Source organism: Poecilia reticulata, linkage group LG6, assembly GCF_000633615.1.
Source record: "Poecilia reticulata strain Guanapo linkage group LG6, Guppy_female_1.0+MT, whole genome shotgun sequence".
Classification (NCBI taxonomy): Eukaryota; Metazoa; Chordata; class Actinopteri; order Cyprinodontiformes; family Poeciliidae; genus Poecilia; species Poecilia reticulata.
Genome location: NC_024336.1, coordinates 7099140 through 7119711, shown reverse-complemented (window position 1 = coordinate 7119711; position 20572 = coordinate 7099140). Strand labels below are relative to the sequence as shown.

The 20572-nt window shown below is 40.3% G+C and overlaps 1 protein-coding gene across 1 annotated transcript in view; it reads left to right on the top strand.

Annotated features, from left to right (window-relative positions):
* The first annotated feature begins 911 nt into the window (after positions 1-911).
* Positions 912-20572, top strand: part of nell2a (neural EGFL like 2a) — an 81086-nt gene continuing 61425 nt past the window's right edge. The window contains exons 1-9 of the mRNA XM_017305152.1: positions 912-925; positions 1448-1621; positions 3158-3254; positions 7100-7172; positions 7715-7797; positions 9255-9383; positions 12850-12952; positions 17835-17926; positions 20406-20511. Coding sequence (XP_017160641.1) covers positions 912-925; positions 1448-1621; positions 3158-3254; positions 7100-7172; positions 7715-7797; positions 9255-9383; positions 12850-12952; positions 17835-17926; positions 20406-20511 — 871 coding nt within the window. The remainder of the gene's footprint in view (positions 926-1447; positions 1622-3157; positions 3255-7099; positions 7173-7714; positions 7798-9254; positions 9384-12849; positions 12953-17834; positions 17927-20405; positions 20512-20572) is intronic.

Sequence of the window (20572 nt, the reverse complement as noted above, 5' to 3'; positions counted from 1 at the left end):
ATACCGTATTTTCCGCACTATAGGGCGCACCTAAAAACCTTCAATTTCCTCAAAAACCGACAGTGCGCCTTGTAATCCGGTGCGCCTTTTATATGGACCAATATTGAGCCACAACAGGTCTAGCAACTACGGTAAGCAGCCGCCGACTTCATTTTCCCCCGTAGAAGAAGTGCGTGGTGCATGCTGGGATAGTTGTCAGAACTCTGGTTTGTTAATAAAGTTTGATAATACATGTAAAGAGAGGGGGGGACTGAGAACACACTCCTAACTTGGGTGGCTGTGTGGATCTTGCTTCAGGAGGGTCTGGTGCACTTAAGAAAAGATGCATTACATGTGATCAAAAAGAGCTTAGTGAGGTAGATGATTGAACAGTAGCCAAAATGCGACATACTTGTGATAAATTCAACTAATTGACCGTAATTKCAGTTGCATTCAAAATGTAAAACATCTCATTTAGTCATATCAACAGGCTGAATGTCTGCAATCAGTTAGCATCTACGTGTTTCACACACTAGCTAAACAAACGCAGCAGCTCCATTTAAATGCTGATGTATTCGTCATCGTCCACAGACGCTGCAAGCACGGAGTTTGTAATCGCGAGCCGCAGACCCTGTCTGCACCCGGTATGCTAATGCTTCTATTAGTTTGTGCTAGCTGAGCCGTTGGACGATCAGAACAGCAATCTGACTTTCACATAATGCACTGATTGAACAGTTTGTACATTAAAGTCAGTCCTGAGCAAAGAGCTCCCAGGGATGTTAATGACTTTCCCCCACCGCTGATTAGCTTTCCCGGCCGCTCAGATTCTACAAAGCAGCGCTGCGTGGTTTCATTTGGAAATGTGACAAGGACTAATTCAGCATCAGAAGTGTAAGCGAGTGCAYTTCCAGAGCCAGGATTAATGTGCATGCATGGCTAGGGGAGAGTAAATCTATTAGATGTGGTTTGCAGATAAATCAGTTCTATTGCTACTCTTTCATGAGCGTCTTTCTTTCATTCTTTCTTTTTTTTACTTTGAATGATGTTTCCAGGAAGCAACTTTTCTTTAACCAAGTCTGCCTTTAAAAGCAGAGGTGATGTGTGTGTGTGTGGGGTGTGTGTGTGTGTGTGTGTGCGTGTGTGTGAGTGTGCTGGCAGCTCTTTTCATTAATGTCTTGTGGTTGGTAAATCTCAGTGCTGGGGAGAAGAGGATTCTCCTCGAATACTAATACTCCAATGTAAACAGCCRAACACGTAGATGCTCTCCATTGTTGGCCTCTGCTGATGTTGCATCTATCAGCCGTATAGCTGCTGGTGGCTTTACATTTAAAATACTGTTGCTGATCTGAGGAATTTGAGGACACATTTTCAAACGATCAAGGCCTTTAACTGATAATGGCATTACATATTTGGATGTTTTTTGTTTTTTTTATTATGATGGGTGACTGGTGCTACTTAAATTTTTTAGGTTTCTGGAGCTGGAGAGCAGTGGCCAGCGCAGCGAGGTGCGTCTTCATTACCGCACCAAAAGCCACCAGGACCACACCGAGGTGTTCCCCTACAGCCTGGCCGACGACCAGTGGCACAAAGTCTCCGTGGCCGTCAGCGCCTCCCACGTCATTTTACACGTCGACTGCAACAGGTAAGAGTTTTTGGGATTCGTCGGCYGGGTCTTACAGAGATATTCGTCCTTGAACTATTTCACTCCTCGGCTTTTGATGTAAAAGTAAAATGAAAAATCGGAAATTGTGAAATGAATGATACGTGYTTTTTATTTATTTTTTTCAACTTTAACTGTAATTTCTATGTTTGAAATGTTAACACAATCATTCATTGGAGAAACCATTTTGCATCTGACAGAAACGACTCAATTTTGTGAAAAAAATTGTAGAAAGAGTAATCCCTCTTGAATGAACGTGTGCATTGAATTAATGCTACAAATGTGACAGAGTATTAGAGTAGGAGTGAGAAAATAGAAGCAGATACAATTACGAGAATAAAGCATAAAATTACAGGAATTAAGGCAAAATATKACAAGTATAAAGTGATGATATTGCAAAGATAAACTTGTACAAGTATAAAGTCATAAAAATTTGAGAATAGATTCGACATGGTATCAGAACAAAGTCATAATGTGAGAATAAAATCATAATATCACTAGAATAAAGTCGGAATATTATAAAAACTACAACACAAAAAAGTCAGTTTCACAACTGCRGTGAAATGAGGAATGTAGAGATTACAAAGTARATAARTAAAAGCAAGYAAGTAAGTATTACAAAGTTATACTTTGGTATTAGTTTTACAAATAAGGAAATACTTAATCTGTTGACACATTTGCATCAGATTATTATCAGTAGCAGAACACATTGCGCATTATGACTATCATCGTCATAATGCGCAATGTGTTATGACGATGATAAAAGTCAAAATGTATTATTTTGACTTTATTATCATTATGACTTCATTCTTGTAATATTGTGAGCATTCTCATAATCTTATCYAATTTTTTTTTSKWRSCCYWAAAMYWAAWYMWWMMMMRRMMWWRRARSYKRRRWKRWKRRRAAAMCSKWWWWWWTTTWWYMWYMMMWYSGSYKSCMAMMAAAAAAGCATCCGAGGTTTCGGCTCAGTTTGCGTCTGCAGAGGTTTTTCCCCATTTAAACACRGCTTTCATTACATGTAGGTGAGACTCTTTCGAGGGATTGCAATCTTATTTTTTWTWWTKSYYMWYCCMAAMMAMMRRAWYYKSCYYSSYKRMCCSKYSKWAWKRRKYMAAWTKGKWAAAAAAAAAAAAAAAAAAAAAMCACGCTTCTGATTTCCACAAAAGTGTTTCACGCGAATCGGCAGTCACCAAGGTTTCGGTTAAGCTGACCTCACTTCCTCCWTGTTACGGAGACCTTGAATTGTCCCTCTTTTTATATTCGCACCTGTTGTATGAATTTTATTGGGGTGTTACTGCTTGCGTGTAACGATGCTTACCTTGGCGCAGCGAAAGGAAGCAGACGGCGTCACCATGTGCGCTGCTGAGAGCCCGTGACTGTTTGTGCTGTCCTTCCGGGGGGAAAAGTTTACAGGAGGATTTAAAAGAGCAGCGAGAAACTGATGCGATGAAAAGAGCGAAGGCCACCAATTGTGTGTTTAAGAATGCCAACTTTAAGTCTTTTGTTTTGTTTTTTAGGATCTATGAACGGGTGGTGGAGGCGCCCTTTATGGACATTCCTGAGGATACTTCCTTCTGGCTCGGACAGAGAAACTCTGCTCACGGCTTCTTCAAGGTCAGCACTTCTCCCCCCAGGAATATATTAATGCTGATGCCCGTCTTGATCTGTCATATCAGCTGGCAGCTAATGCTTTGGGCGCTATCTTTCCTCCCCAAACCCAATTTTGGTTTGTCTTCTCATTCTGCATTTGTCTCATTCGGGGTTATTTATTACGGCTCTGGGATTTAATTGCATGCATTTCTCAAGGCTTGCCATTTTAATTTGAAGGGGTTGTTCGACTCACTCTATTAGAATAACGATTTTTTTTTGTTTTGTTATTATTTTCATCATTGTTTGTTCTCTTTTCCTTGGTCTGCAGCAAAGCCCAGCACAATTATCTCAGCAACTCCCACAATGCTGATTTGGGAGAGAGATCATTAAATAGCCTGTGGACTTTGCTCATTAAGCCCAGAATCTACGGTTCTGTTTTCCAGTCGGAGACAAACAGTACATCACCACTTACATACAGCGATGTGCTTCAGAATGTCTCACCTGGGGAGACGCTTCGGTGCAGAAATATCACTCTACCTCCAGGTGTTACTATTAAAGTCAGTCAGCTTTTGACCAGCTCGGTGTGTTGTGCATATACGTACCTGTCAGTACTTCACCCATTGCTTGTTTTCACTGTGGTAATGGGTTAAACAAAGACACCCCGGTGGTCGGCCACAGATCTCATCCGGCAGCGTCCCTCTTTGATTTTKTGCGTCTTGATTGGTTGCTAGCAAGACGCCTCTCCTCGTTTAAGAACCCACGACATGTGATGTATGGACGTCATGCATGTGATGAGAAAGTAACTAGTGAGGCACAGAGAATGTGAATGGTGATGATGAAATTATAGTTTTTTTTTTGTGTTTTTTTTTTAAAAATCACCCTTGTGCTGCCAGATTGTGCATAGATATTAGGTGTAAATGTCAATAAGATTAGATATTTTTGGTGCTTATTTATTTATTTTTTTCAAAATAAAATCGGGTAATTAAAAAGAAACCTTTTTTTGTGATATGTTGAGATTTGTCTTCCGAAGGAGAGAGCGAGAACAAGACCTTCAGCAAATAACGGGAAGGCTGAACGGAGCGCAGCAAAGTTTCTGTTTCATCCTGTTTCTGTCAAGATGCTGGATTTGGAAAGGCTTTCTAAAATCTCAGTCTTAATAGTCATTGACTGAGGAATACATGTAACTCCTGCTTCATTGCTAACTGCTAATTTGAGATGCTAAAAACAGCTTAAAAATGTTATCTCCTTAATAATTTTGTATTTGTTTTAAAACAGTATAGCACTCTGTCACTTTAAACAACATTAAGACATTATCCTTTCTCATCGTATAAATRATAACACTTTGGAGGATATGAATTGACAACATTTAATTTCCCTTTGGTCTCAATGAAGTATTTGTGAATTTGAATTTGAAATAATAAATAATAGAAAGAAGACATAACTTTTACAGTGCTTCTTACATTCACCCAGTTGCACTGACGCCTGGATATGACGTTTGCTCAATTTGAACCCTTCTCTCCAGAGATCAATTATCACAGATAAGACAAGCTGACTAATATTTAGAATGGAAGGCAAGACTGAATAAGTTTCCAATTTAATTTTCATTTAATTTCAGTTGTGCATAATCTGTAGAGCATTAAGTGTGAAAAAAAGTTTATTTCATGGTCTAATTTTTTTAATAAACAAAAAAGTTTAATCAGGATCATGTGCGCCTTGTGAGAGCCTCTGAGATCAGTTTGTCTCGCTACAGATGGCGACTTTTTACATAGCAGTTTAGAAAGTGGTTGATTGCTCCTCATTGTCTTAAATGTCCAAGCAGATGAACAGTTAGAGAATTAAAATTACAACAATCCTAATACTCAAAGGGTCAGGGATTTTCTTCTCAGGTTAATTGTTCTTTTATGTTTTAAATAGTGCTAAAAATGAAATAATAAATATTTTAAACAGTTAAATATTCCTCTTTTCCTCTCCGTATGCTTAATGTAATTTTTCCATTTACTGTTGGCGCTCGGTAGAATATTCCAGAAGGTTGATTTTTCATACGTCAGTTCGTTTATTAGACACCTGACAGCTCTTTTCCTTTCTGCTCTCCCGAAATGTTTCAATAAAATGTGACAGATTTCATATAAATCCACCGGGTTACTCAACCTCACTCACAAATTTGTCACATTAGTTGGTTAAACGCTTCACTGTGACTCTACTGCATGTTGCCGTTCAAGGCAGGATTCATCACAGCGGCTGGGAGGTTATGAAATATGAAATTTGCACCGTGGCCACAACAAATGTACTTTTTTTTCGTGGTTTCATTACAATTTTGATCCCCTATCTGCTTCCGTTTCTTTCTTTTTTTTCATTTTTAGCGCTCGCTCATGAACAATCGGCGCGTCATTTCGGCTGGATTTTAAATTTATGGCCAGCAAATTGAAGTGGCAAGACAATTTAAAAAACAATTTCTCCTAAGTTGTGCTGCTCCACTTCTGTAAGAGTAATAAACGCTCTCGAGGAGTGTGCTGGGCCAGGTTGCCATGGCAACTGAGTATCTGTGTTTAGATGTGTACGTTTAAGGGGTGGCTGGGGTTTGGACAGAGAACAAAAGACTATCAGTTTGGGTCTTATGCATCACGCCGAGTCTCTGAGCCTAATGTTCATGCATGTGAGAAAACGCCATACAAAACTAGCGATTTCACATACACACTAATTGTTTTTTTAACCTAACTTCCTCCTGGTCTCCATACATGGGATGACTCGACATCCAAGGAGATAGGTTACCTCTCGGGTAACGCTCAGACTGATAAATATGTTTTTGCTCACTCGGATTCACTGCCTTTTCCTTCTTTCAGCTCGCTAATTCCAGAGATCCGCTCAGTAAACAGGTTTTTATTGAGTCATGGCTGACTTAATGTTTTTTTTGCACCTTGTTTCTTTAGCTGGAGTTAAGTGATGTTATTTTTATGCACATATTTAAGATTTCAACAGTTTAGCAATCTTATTTTGCAAGGTTAATGCTTGGATTTTATGTGAAAGACATACAAAAGATGCATAAATGTGTGGTGGTGGGGGGGGGGAGAAAAAATGAATTCCGTCTATGAAATGTACATTTGACATCAGCTCTGCTGCCTCAATACTTTGGAGAACTGTCTCCCGAAGCAATTACATCTGCAAGTCTTTTAGGTTATGCCTCTTTCAGCTTGGCACACTCAGAGTCTGAAGTTTTTGCCCTTTCCTCTTCAAAATAACCCAAGCTTAGTCAGGCTGGATGAATAGTGTCTGGATATTTTCCTTCAAGGCTACAGATCTTCTGTGGCCTCTTAACAGGCTTTGTTCCAGAATTGCACTGAATTATGCACTGAGGTTAGCTACTCAGCTATGCACCCTGCTAGCCAGCCTGCGGTTCTTTGTTTTGCTAAAACAGATGCTAACTTTCATACCTTGTCACAAATACTTGTTTTTAAACAGTGTTACCTTAAAAAGAGTAATAACTGTACTTTTTTCATGCCAATTGCACAAAAAAAAGTACAGTTAATGTATTTTGGAAGTTTTAAACAGCTAAGTCAACCTCATTTCTAATAAATCCAGGGAGTTTGCCTTTATGTAGTCATCAAACGCAGCTAGCTAACAGCGCAAAAAAAAGGGGGATAGTAAGGCTACTCTATGAACCCAGAAAAAGCTCTCTGGTAGGTCAATAAAGGGGATTTAAATTGCACGCACAGAAACCTTTTGAAGGTGTTAATATCATGAAACCAGAAACTGGCCCGTGCCTGCTTAGAAAGCTCTATCAGGTTCTTAGCATTAACCTCTGTTATCTAATTTTTACAGTCTCTCTGTTCACTGAAAGCTAACGAAGACGCTGCTTATATGTCTGCATGCAGGGAGTGATGCAGGACGTAGAGATCCTGGTGATGCCGCAGGGATACATCTCACAGTGTCCAGATCTGAACAGAAGTAAGTCTTTCTCATCTTGTTATAGAAAATTTATTTTATTAGGATAACAACTCACTTAATTTACACTTAGTGAGACTTGACTGTTCTATTATTTTCTGGTTTAGACCTTGGTACCTGTTGTATAAAACTTTGATAATGTTTTCTTTTTTTTTCTTCAATGGTTTCAACTGCTATCAAGAGACAAAGAGAAACTTGTCGCTTCAGCTGGTTTACGCTCTGTGAAACTGTACAAAATGCACCAGCAGATAATACATTTAGGGTATTCTCATTCTGCACAAATATCCACATACGTATAATTTACATATCACGTTGAAATTGCTTCTCACGGTGGATCTGTGTTGCTTGTTCTTTTAAACTTGTTTACTCAGTTCATGTGTTTAATTCAAATGAATTTTTTTTTCCATATTGAGAAGCTTTCAGACAGAAACAGAACAAAGTTCTTTATTCCTGCTTTGTGATTATTTAATGAAAAAACAAGAAGTGCAGTTAATGTATTTGAATACATGGTCTAAAATTGTTCTGTGTCGTATTTTGTGACCCAGCATGTCCAACCTGCAACGACTTCCATGGACTTGTGCAGAAAATCATGGAGCTGCAGGACATCTTGGCGAAAACATCCAGCAAGGTAATGTGACACGTTTCTGTTTGACATTCAAGCCTGCTGGACAAGACGAGCGTATAGTCTTTTAACAAAGCGAGTATATTTATAGGTGTGAATTAAAGTGTTGCAACTGCAAAAAAAAAAAAGAAGAAGCAAAACAGAAAGTATCAACTTGTGAATGTTCTTCTATCAGTGGAAAAGACTGTTAGAGATATAATCCTAAGTTAGAACTGAGTTTCTTATTGAAGCAGCTTGACTTGTGATGCAAATACTGATGAACAGATTTATGGAGGCAATTGCAGATGCTACTGTTTTAGGCAAACCTCAGCTTTCACATATTTTTAATTCTCAATTTAGTTGCAAAAACATCAGCTCTGACACCGACGCCCACATTTAACTGGCCTGCTGACAGTTGTGTATATCTCGGTGTATTACAGCCAGAGCTAAGAGCTATGCATTCTCAAAGACCAGAGCTGTTTGAATCATGCCAATTGCACAAAAAATACTGTCTGGGAAACAAAAAGGAAAGAAACAAAACAAACCTACCTGATGTTGTTTTGCCTTTCCAAAAAAATCAAAAACATGTCAGAAAATGTAGAATTCATCTATTTTCTCTTTAAGTTGTCTTTAAAATTGTGATTGCTTTTTGAAAGAGAGAGAGAATACAAGTGTTATTATTGTGGAAACACCAGCCGATGTTTCAACAGCAACGGTCGATAAACAGATGTTAAATAAATTAAGGATAGAGACGATCCATCAGACTTACACAACCCTGATAATGAGACAAGGGACTCTGGTGAGAGGGAGGTGAGCAGGCAAACCACTGCGCCCCGCAGTAAAAACCAAAGAACCTTCACTTACATGAAATCATCAGAAAATAATTATATACAATTTTTATGGCATTTTTGTGTAGTCTCTACATCACTAAATGTGTTTGTCACCTTTTTAACTTTTTTTTTTTTAAAGTAACGTTATTTCCAGATGAGTACATCACTGGAATGGCTTTAACAATCTGCAGTTTCACTTTCTGATGTAAAGACACCATTCTGAAGTCTTTAGTCAGATAAATCTTTTTAAAGTTCAGAGGAACTGGATCTCTCTGTTAATTAAAAATGCAAAAAAAAGTAAAGAAAAATCTCTCAACGATCACGTTCACTGCACCTGATGTATTTGTGGCCTTAAGAATTGACATAAAAACAAAAAACAAGCAGCAAATTGCTTTCACATAGATATTATTCACACAGTTCAATCTGCTTAGTAAATCTTGCTGAGAAATAAAGTAAATGTCCGGTGCAAAGCTGTTGCCAAAAAACAACAAAAAAAAAACAGAGGAGATCGCACTGCTTGCCTCCCTCCATGCGCGAAAGGTGTCAGAAGCGCCAATTTCTGCGTACGGATATAGAAACAGACCAACTCTGACTGGAATCCGTTCTTGGCTCGTAACGTTTTGTTTCTTCGTGTTTTCCGGGCGGGGCGAGCAGCTGTCCAGGGCTGAGGAGAAGATGAACGGGCTGGACGGCTGCTATTGTGAGAGAACCTGCAGCGTCAAGGGGGTCGTCTACAGGGAGGACGAGGGCTGGACAGATGGCTGCAGGAACTGCACGTGCACGGTGGGACTTCACACTTTGACGTGTGTGCATGTGTGTGTGTGTGTGTGTGTGCGCGTGTGCGTGCGTGTGTGTGTGTGTGTGCGTGTGTGTGCGCGCGCACGTGTGGGTGTGTGTGCGTGCGTGTGTGTGTGTGCGTGTGTGTGCGCGCGCACGTGTGTGTGTGTGTGTGTGTGTGAGGGAGGGAGAGAGAGAGAGAGAAAAACTCAGAAAGTTAATCTCCCGGTGTGTAAAAGAATGAATATAATCAAAAATTATTTGCTTATTACGACTGGTTCTTATGTTTACGAATATCTGAGTGAGTAATCAAATAAACACTGCAATTATGTGCGAGAGTGTGAGGCTTGTGTGCGTGTGGAAACATTCATTTTTAATCATGTCTGTGTTGCTGTTTGAGCACACGGCTCAGTTATCCATATGTGACGCACACATGTTCACTGCTATAAATGCACGAGTTAGCTTTTCACGTTTATGTTTGATTATGTTGGAGCTGGATAGACGACTGGATGTTGAATTGCTGCAAATTGCTGTCATCAGCTTGTATTGCCTTTTTTTTTTTTTTTTAAGTACATTATGAGATTTTCTAACCCCAGAGAAATGAAACTGCTTCCCATGGTGCTCCACGCTGAACACAAACAGCTCCGCTTTGGATTATTATACTCCCAGGCATTTACTTTGCCATATAAAAAGTGTAAAGAATTATAAATGACTGGAGATATTGGGCCAGTTCCACATCAGCGAGCAGATTTCACCGTTTGTCAGCGCGCTCGGTTTTGAAACATGACACTCACCAAGGAGCTACTGAACTGCTCGATCCAGCCAATCAGATACCTTCACGCACCGCTAACTAACATGCAATGAGAGAGGAAAGAAAAAAAAGAAAAAAAACAGAGGAAAGAAATCACATATCTCTTAATGTGCTGCACCTAATTGCTCCTGACAGATGATAATTACCATCAGGAATTTGTTCAACCCACTCAACCAATGGAATAGCTACATTCGTTATAGGGATGCTGTTTTTGCCGTTACCCGGCTGCAATTAAGGAATTAGATGGGATGCGCTCCTTACTTTATGTGCAGCAATTAGATGTGACCTTTAAAATTCAAAGGTGAGGCATTAAGATGTTATCAATTATGTGGATCAGGTTCATAGATGTTGCTGTCACAGAGCTCTCAGCCGTGAAAACGATGTCAATTGCAGGCATAGCAGCCAGAAAGTAGGCGCCACTGTAATGTGTTGCATGCGCTGAGAAAATATAGCTTTCACAAACCAGTTATTTATTTACCGTATTTTTTCGGACTATAAGTCACTACATTTTTCCCACGCTTTGAACCAAGCGGCTTGTAGCCTGGTGCGGCTCTTCTGTGGATTTTTCTTCAACCACCAGGGGGCTCCTTAGCAGGAAGTGAATCATTGGAAGTCAAAATTGGAAATCAAAGAAGAAAGTGCTAATTTTCATTCAGAACAAGCACATGCTAGCAGCAGGTACGACGGAGAAATGTTTTCTAATTCATATGATGCAGCTTTTAAGTTGAGGGCTGTCGGTCTAGCAGTACAGGGGGGAAATAGAGCCGCTGCACGTAAACTCGCCGTGAACGAACCACTGTTCAGCGTTGGAGACTGAGGGCTGCGTCCTCCAGCAGGTTTATTAGGACGCAGCCCTCTGCTGCCCTCTGCTGCTGGGTCCTTATGGAAAACCGAGAGTGGCGGAGATACCAGCGGCTTATGTACGTTTCCAGTTTTTTTTTTTTTTAATGTTTTAATTTTTTTATTTGTAGCTGCGTCTTATAGTATGGTGTGCTCTATAGTCTGGAAAATACGATATTTTCTTTTTAACTAAAGTGTGCTTATTGTGCTGAACTCTGGTGTTCAAAAGAATGAAGGGTTCAGGCTTTGTTGTAGAACTTTAAAAATGTTGTCCTACCTTATTCCATTGCTAAACCAACAATATGGGCCAGTTCTTTACTGGTTCTGTACAATAACTGGTTTGAGAACCAGCTAGGAGACCCACTTAAAATGTCTCATCAGGTAAATGTTTGATCCTCTCCCTGTTGCATGCTGATCTTTATGTGGAGGACTCCATCGCAGTGGAACAGTTTAACAACCCAATTCACATTATCTCCATATTCCTGCTAAGAAATGCTCAAAGGCCAATTTATTTAGGTTGGTTAAAACAGCAGGCGGCATTTGTGAACGCCACTGCAGACTTTCTTTAAGGATGTGTGAGTTTCATCAAAGCAACCAGGTTGTTTTGAATTACGCATGCTGTTCTCACGAATGGGTTTGGGAATAGCATTGTGCAGCTGTTTGCAAGGCATTAACCCACATTAATCAAAATAACTCATGGAAAATAGGAAGCTTAAAGTTGAGGAGTTTTATCTTGAATCTGGTAGATTAAAGTGAGCAAAGTTGTTGCAAGCGTAACAACTTTTTGATTGGCTGAGGCCTCCTCCAGCTCCTTCATAAAGTCAGTTCCTTCCTCAGTTCACAGTTGGTTCTGAGTTTGTAATTTTTTTCACCGTTTGTCACATTTCACCAAAACCTTCGCTGTATTTTATTGGGATCTTATGTGGAAAAGGTCGGCACAACGTAGTTCGTGAAGTAGGCAAAGCAATTGCTATCTCATTCTAAGAACTTTTCACACACTGCAGAAACATAAAATCATACTAAATATTTTTGGTCTACTTTCTAGAGAAAACACATTAGTACACTTGAAATAAGACAAAACTAACTTATAAGTAGCTTTTCAGCAAAATTTGGGAACTTGTTTTAGGTCAGTAAATCCTTAATATTGATGAAAAATTACTAGTTATTTGTAAAATAATCTGCCAGTTGAACAAGATCAAGTCCAAGATGGAGTTAAAATGTCTTGTTCAACTGGCACTTATTACTAGTACTTTTTCATAATTATTATTAGCTTGAACCAATCCCCTGTTTATTGCTGTTAGTTTTGTCTTATTTCAAGTGCACTAAGATACTTTCACTAGAACCAAAAATATGTTTTTGCAATGTTAAGTAAAAACCCTGTGCATTGGTGTAATTTACTCTGATACCATTAAATGAAATCTGTACTAATTTTCCCCAGAAGTCAGTCAGTAAATAGAGTTCACGTTTTTGTAATTTAATAAAAAAAAAAGGCTGCTGTGGTTGGTTTGTAGCTGGCTACAACACACATAGCAAAGTCAAATCAAAAGCCATGAGTTGAATATTTTTGCTCACGTTCAAAAACACTGCTCAGAATCACGTCACCCTGTAGCAGCCATCCGTACGGTGAAATATGGTAGTGGCAGCATCATTCTGTCAGGACGCTCTTCCACAGCGGGAGCAAGGGAAGCTGCGTAGAGGCGATTGGTTTGCAGACTCGTGCGCAGCACCGTATATTTTAAGAATTCGACACGGGAAGGTTGGCGGGGGGGTTGTGGTTGTTTGGTCATTGTTCAAACAACATGATTTTTGTATCTCCTGCAGAACGGCACGGTGCAATGCGAGGCCATATCCTGCCCTCCCCCTCAGTGCCCGGCAGGCACGGCTCCTGCCTACGTGAAGGGAGCCTGCTGCAAGGAGTGCCTGCGTAAGTGGAGTACTCTTAACCTCTGCACCTTCCTACACTTACGAAAGCACGGATGCTATAGCTCGGGCACACACGCACGCACACACTCCAGATCAGAGCGGAACAGCCTCCACAAGCACATCCAGAGAGCAAACACGACGCCTCCACCAGGGCTGCCTGACAATTGACCAGGGCTCCGCCGTGTTGCTAAGCTACATTATAACACGTCCCTCGAGATGAGTCCGTCCTTTCGGCATATACGCGGACCAATCAATTATTCACAAGCTGGCTTCAAAACACAGATGGCCAGCAGTCACACAGACGTGAGCCAGTGAATCTGGGATCGCTGCGTGCGATGAAAAGTACTTCCTATTTGTGGTGCGACACGCTGCCGCTCTGAGGAAAGTGAAGAGGAGCGAAGTGTTAAATGTTAAAGGCCCAAAATGAGGCGCACGCTTGGCAGCGTCTCCATAAATGTCCATTTTTTAACTTTTAGCGCTCATGCGTTCTGGCTCGGGGGATAAATAATTCTGTTTCATCACGTTGCTACAAAGAAGGTCGGGTTTTTTTTTTTTTTCTTTTCCAAAAGTCTTTGAGCTGAGCAATGAACTCTTATTAGCCTCTTCACAGCAGCAGTCTGCATCTCATATTCTCTCATTTCCACTCTCATTACAAATGGATTTCAGTGGATATTATCCTTTCACACCATGGAATAGTTTTTTTTCTAAATTAAAAAAAAAAAAGTTTTTGTAAAATGTTAGAAAAAAACTGCCAGTGTCTGGATCAATGTCCAGCTTACATGTTGTTTATACATTCTAATCACCTTATTCTGAGACTTATAATTGCTTATATTCTTATTATTTGCCTTATCTATATAAGATCAGACATCACATGAAAATACAATAATACAGAATGTTGGTTGCATAGTATTTTGTTGCAGATTTGACTTCACATGTAGTGCCAGCCGACTTCTTTTCAGAGCTCGCTCCTCACCAACTCCCACGTTCTTCTTCTGTTGCTCTCCGGCTTCGTTTGCATGCGTGACATAAGACGAGGTTCGGCTCTGTCAGGAAAAGAAACCGTTGGTCTCAGGAAAGAATAGGCGATACTACCTTAACATTTTTTATCTCATTGAGCGGCATTTCACAACAGTTGCAGCCCGTCACATTTTAAAATGTTCAAACAGCAAAAATAAGATTGTTTGTTAAACTAATTAAAGTCTATCATTAATTTTGCTAGATGCGTAATTTTTATCACAAGGTGTCCACGTGCCTTTAAAATCTTAAATTTGTGAGTCAAAAATGAAGGCCTTAAGATGTCTTAAATTCCTAAATGAAAATGTAAGCTGGCCTTAAATGTGCTAATACTAGATCTTAAATTCTGTTATGGTGGAAATATTTAATGTATTTTTTTTTTCTTTTTTCCTTGCGGGACTTTTCTGTCAGGCAAAAGTTTGAGTCGCACGCTAACGTCTTCATTGCATTCTGTGCATTTTGTGAGGTGGTTGAGGAAGCTTTTACTAGTGCGGAGAATTATCTGTTCTCCATGCTGACTTCTTTATGTATGAGGTTACAGAAGAGTTGAATTCATGAATACAGCTGGTCCATTGTGACCTGCTACCTTTAAGAGCTAACAGTCAAAGTTGCATCCCACAAGAGGTTCCCATTCCCTTTGTCTCTCTGAGCTACGCCCCAAAGAGGGCGTTCCCGAGTGCGCCATCCTTTACCCCAGCTCTCATTTGCATTTCCTAACATGTGATTTCCTTTAGGTTTAGCTTAGCTGTAGCTTAGCTAAACCTAAAGAAAAGAGATGGAAGGAAAACACAGAATTATTTATTCTCAACACTAATATACACTTGCTATAGCTAGCTAGCTTTATGCCTCTGTCATGTAAATTTATCTGCGGTTGGCTGGACGACATTAATTTTTGCCACTGGCTGACTGATGCTGCCAATCCATACAAGACTAGATGCAAAAAAAAAAAATCTTTTAGCCTGATCACTATGAGGCCTTAAGGCTGTAGAGAGCAATATGAGAAGCATGAAGCTGAGTTCAGTTATTGGTATACCTGATTATAATCCAGGAAGTTTCCTCAGCCATAACCTATATTTACACTTCTTAAATTTGATTCATGATGGCATTAAAAATTTTGTTTTTTTTATTTGACTTGCTGAAACCTTTAGATACCCTGTACGCCAGTGGCAAGTTTAACTCTGTCTGATCCAGGGTTTGTTAAATTAAAACCCTGGTAGTGCTGTGAATAAGTATTTGCTCCCTGTCAGATTTGTTCTGTTTGCTTTTTATATCCAACCTAAACATTTAAAATCACCTTACAAATTTTAATACCTAACAAAGTCAAACCTGAGACTTTTTCAGATGATGAACTCATTTATTATGGTGGAAAAGCAACCTGAAACTACCTGGCTGTCTGAAAAAGTAATTCCCCCCTTTGTCTCGGAAAGCTGAGTTCAATCCTTGACTGATGCTGGAAACAAGATATGACTTAAACAGAACCTGTCTGATGACACGGATTGGGCTGAAAGCAACAAATGTCCTGATGTAAAGAAATCCGTGAACAGATGAGAATCAAAGTCATTCACATCAGTCAGTGGGGAGAGGACTACAAAGCCATTTCTAAGTCATTGGAACAAAGTAAACCACTTTGGCAGCCGTTACTCATTGCCAGAATTACTCCAAGACCACACAGACAACTACAGAAGGTCACAAACGAAAATCACTACGAAACACTAGACGGCCGGTTTTGTGTTCATTATTCAAAAGCACGAAGGAGACGAGCAAAAATGTTGTTCATGAAAGGATTTGAAGGTGAAAGCCACTGTTGTTGCTGATCCCCAAGAAGTTTTGGAAAGTAGGACCTGAACATTTCGCCATCTCTCATGGATCCTTAAATTTTGATTTTTGTCAGAAAATACGGCTAGTAGATTTTGAAATGAAGTCTGAGCGTACTCACATTAGAAAGCAGGACAATGATGCAAAACATCAATATCATTATCACTGTTTGAAAAATACAACACAAAAAAGTGAAAGTCCTTAGTTGATCAAGGTTTAATGTAAATGGCGTGTGATAAGGATTTCCAGGTTCACACACACACAGAAATATTCCTTCACACACCAAATAAAGACGAAAATACCGCTGCAGAATGTGTCTATTCCTTTATGGATTTGACTTCTCTCGTTGTGCAAGTGGACTTCATTTGAGAACTCGCTTGTCACGAACTCCCACACACTTGCGCTGCCGCTCTCCAGCTGCCTTTGCGAGAGGCGCTACAAGATCAGATTCAGGTCAGAAAGGAAGCCATTAGTCCTGGCTTCTAAGCATCTTGCCTCAGCATCGTTTCAGGGGGTTGCAGCACGGTTAGACTTTAACCCTAAATCTGTCTGCAGCAAGGTTTCTCTTAACATAAACACGTCGCTCTTAAAACCCAACACTCCTGAGCTCACTCATCTGAACGAGGTGCACGCAGCTAATGAGGCATGCTGCAGCTTTTGAGAGAACAGCACCACATATATTTCTCCTCAACAAAGACACGATTCATCCTCCAAATTAAAGACTTATCTCATTTTACTCAGCCTAGCAGGGGAGAGGGTTGCACTTTGTTTGTCTTTTTCCTTTTCGATTGTCTGCCAAGCATGGCGCTTGATGAGCCATCCGCTTTCATCGTCCACCGCTCTGTGATGGTACCCGACCGGCGGTGTCGATCATCCCTGCCCCTCGCATCAGCCTGAACCCGTCTGACCCCCCCCCCAGCGCATCATCAAGCCGGGGCTCTTTCTACCCACGTTGTTGTTGTGCAGTGCCCCCTCCGCCCTCTTGCCGGCCTCTTTCATTATTTAAAACAGATTCTTGTTAAGGCAGCGCCGGGAAGTGCTTTTCTCTCTCAACACATTAACTATGTCATCACTTCTTCTGTCGCACTTCTTAATTGGGTTTAACATGCTTGATTTGGTCTGACTCTCATTTACCTGAGGCTTTAAAAAGCTTTAAGGAGCTTCTGATGATAAGAACGGAATATGTCAGGCATGTTAAGCAGCTCTGGCTTCGGTGTTGGGAAATTTGGAGAGAAACTCAAAACGTAAGAAAAAAATAAAACCTAATTTTTCTCTAGTTGTTGTTTGTAGTTTAGGTCACCAAACCGTTACGTTATGACTTTACGAAAAATCAGATTAGGGATTTATTCATGTTAATCCCCAGGAACAAACACAATACTTTCTATCAATTAAAATATTATTCAACCTCAGGCCTCAGTTTTAAATCCAGGAACTTTGTCCCATCTCAGCTAATTTACCACAAAACAAAATGAATTCAGACATTTCAGTCTTTTGGTGCATGGACTGTATTAGTTCCAGTGGATGCGTTGGAGCATTACCTTAAGTTATTTACAGACAAGGCACATATCTTATTCTTTAAACTGTTTATTTAGCCATTTTGACTATTCCTGTCCAGTCGTGGGGTTAGCGGGAAACTAGCTATGCTGTTCCTTTTGAGCTCAGTTTATCTTAAAGTTGTTTTTTTTTCAACTTGTTTGCTCTGGTCTATGAAGCAGTGAAAACATGTTTGCACAGAATAATTCAAGCTGTTCTTTACCTAAAAAAAATCCCATAATTCAGGTAATATAATTAAATATTTTTTGCTAGCTCACATCTTCTTGTTGACATGCTGTATGTAGGAAAAAAAAGGCAGATCCTTATCTTAAGTATAACATAAAAAAATGTGAAGTTGGGCTGCTAAGTCTTTGTTTACTTGTATAGTGCGCTTTCTTCAGCGCACTATACAAGTGCACTATATAGTGCACACATTTATGTGTGCGTGTGCTTGTGTATGTGCGTGTGCTTGTGTATGTGTGTGTGTGCGTGTGCGCGCGTGTGTGTGTTTCTCCCACCAGCTGTCTGCCTGTTCGGTGGAAGAGAGTTGGTGGAGGGAGATCAGAAGGCTGTGCGTGACTCTTCTGGCAGGTGCCTGCTGTTTGAATGCCGGGTAAGTCAAGTCAGCACATACACTCAGAAACACGCGCTGCACCCTGTTCAGTGAAAAGAATTGAATCAAAATCCTCCCCTGAAAGACAATTGGGCCGTAACTCAGGTCGTAGCTATTACACTATCGATGTCTGTGTCACAGTGTGCAGTCTGCTGTCTGACTAAATGCTTATTGCATATCCAAAGTGGGCTAGCTTTACAAAATTCGGGCTTACCGAGCTGCTTTTTCTGCTTGAGCTAATTTTGCTGGCCTTCTTTGTCCCAAACAACTTTTTCTAAGCTCTGCAATGTGCTGCTGCACTTAACCGTGATCTTCTTTCTTTAGCTGCAGACATCAGTATTCACTCTAAGGTGAAGTGGAGTCACTCTAAGTCCCTCACTGCTCTGAATCTTCACATTTGAACACACCAGAAACATTTACTCAGCCGCATTTAACTCCTAGAGACACAAAACAAAGAAAGAAGTCAGAACACGGGGTCACTTGTGTAAAACAAAACAAACAGTGCAAATCTAAGATCACTGGTTTGGTTTTCATGTAGAGCACATTTACACAAACCTCTTTTGCTGTTAGTAGTTTTATTAAATCCTTCATTAATCCAGGTAAAAGTCTTAATACTAAAATATCGATTTCAAGGGAGAACTGGATACAAAGGTACCAAAATATTCTAAATATCAAATAGAATATTGACAATAGTTCCCACGTTCTTATAAGATTTTGCCACCTTAATTTTGGCCATTTGATGAATTTTAATTTTAGTATCTTTGGAAATATCTTTTTTTTTCTGTGTTTTTAGCAAAACGTTAAGTTGGGCGAAGCTGAAGCGAACGTCCAAAGTCAACTGGAAAAAATCCAGTGAACTATTGATGTAAGCCAACATCATTGTTTCATTTGGATAAAATGTAAATTTGAAGTTCGATAACTTATCACAAAGGTTATTTGTGTCGAAAATGAAGAACGATTTTAGTTCTCCACACTAGGAGCCCGGAGGATCTCCTTGGATACTGGCAGAAAAGGAGAAAAGTAACCCAACATGATTGGTCCACTTTATTCAGACAGATGAGTAACGTGAAACCAACATGCGGCAATTGAAGAAAACACAGTTTCATTTAGTCTGTTTGCAAAAATAGTGTCAAATGAATCAAACAACAACTGAAAATCGAGTGTGTTAGAAAAGAATCAGACCAAGGCAATTTAACCCGACTGCACTCATTCCTATTGTGTTTTCATATGTGTTAGAAGCTCCCCTATCTTTACCCTGATGAAACATTGCTCCAAATTCACATATCTACTTCGGCTGAGTTGTGCCTTGCAGTAGACAAGAGGCTCAGCTCAGCTCCTCTGCGGTGCATCTGTCACCGACTGCAGCCGTTTTTCAAAGCCAGTCATCAGACACAATGTTGACTCAAATTAGTTCTATTAAGTAATTATTCAAAATGTTTAACTTTTGTCCGCCTGCCGCACCAGATGGGTGCGTAGCTCACTTTTGGGAGCACTTCACTTGATGGCATTGCACCAGACAGGCTCAATCAATCACAGAAAAGTGATCTGAAGTTTTAATCACCCGTCTGCGCCATAACAAACCAAGCGATTCCTGGGTTCCAATGAACTGCTGGAATGAGCCGCTCCAGACAGCTGTCTGGCTCGCTCGCTCGCACCACACCTGGCCCATCTGTAGTCCCCGCAAAAATGACTGGCAGCCCCCCGGCAGATCAAAGAAGTGGGGAAGGGGAGGGCTGTCAGTCAGCCCACCGCGGCAAACTTCTCCGGGCTCCCCTTGACAGCTGCTTGTCATGCCTCTGATCTTCTGTCTGCCTGCTGGCTGAGAAAGATGGCGTAGGTTTTTAGGGTGGCTGGCGAGAAGTACTGCTAGCAGGGAAACTTTTTTGTTTTGCTTTGTTTAGATGTTTTGGAGAAAAGTTTATCAGGATTTCACACAAGACTACGATGAACTGAAACATCACAGACAGCTTTTACCAGGAGACCATCTGAAGATGAAGTAAAACGTTTGTTTGATTGAGATGTTTGATTGTTGTCATCCTCGCTATCTCAGAATTTTAATGAGTCCAAATTAGCATCAGTGGGACGCGCACAGATTAGATCATTAGGGAAGCTGGCTACAGGCATGTGGGGAAAAGATAACCTCTAATCAGTTTCACACACTGACTAAATGCAGACTTAATCCAAATGTTTGATTCACCATTTGTCTCCTTTAATAAAGACACACTATTTCTTTTTCTCACCTCCAAACATAGATTCGGGGGTAAAAAAAGAAAAGAAAGAAGAAAAATCTCTGAGTGGCCCAATCCGTAATTGGACTGTAATGAACGTGGGAGGAAGAGGGAGAGCGGAACATTGGAAAAGGAAACACAATAGATGAATAATTACCTACATAATTATCCTCAGGACCTGAGAAAATGAAGGAGGATAGCAGAGTTCACCCGAGAAGTAGCTCATGGGAATTTTGATGTGCCCTTCACAGGAGCGAAGCATGCATCGGGTCGTCCCCACCGATCCCTGTCCTGAACTCAGCTGCCCGGAGTCGGAGCAAATCACGTTGAGCAGCAGATGCTGTAAAGTCTGCAGAGGTACGGAAGATTGTTCTTGCTGTAAATGTTTTAGGCAGCCCATTATTCTGCAAAAATGCTA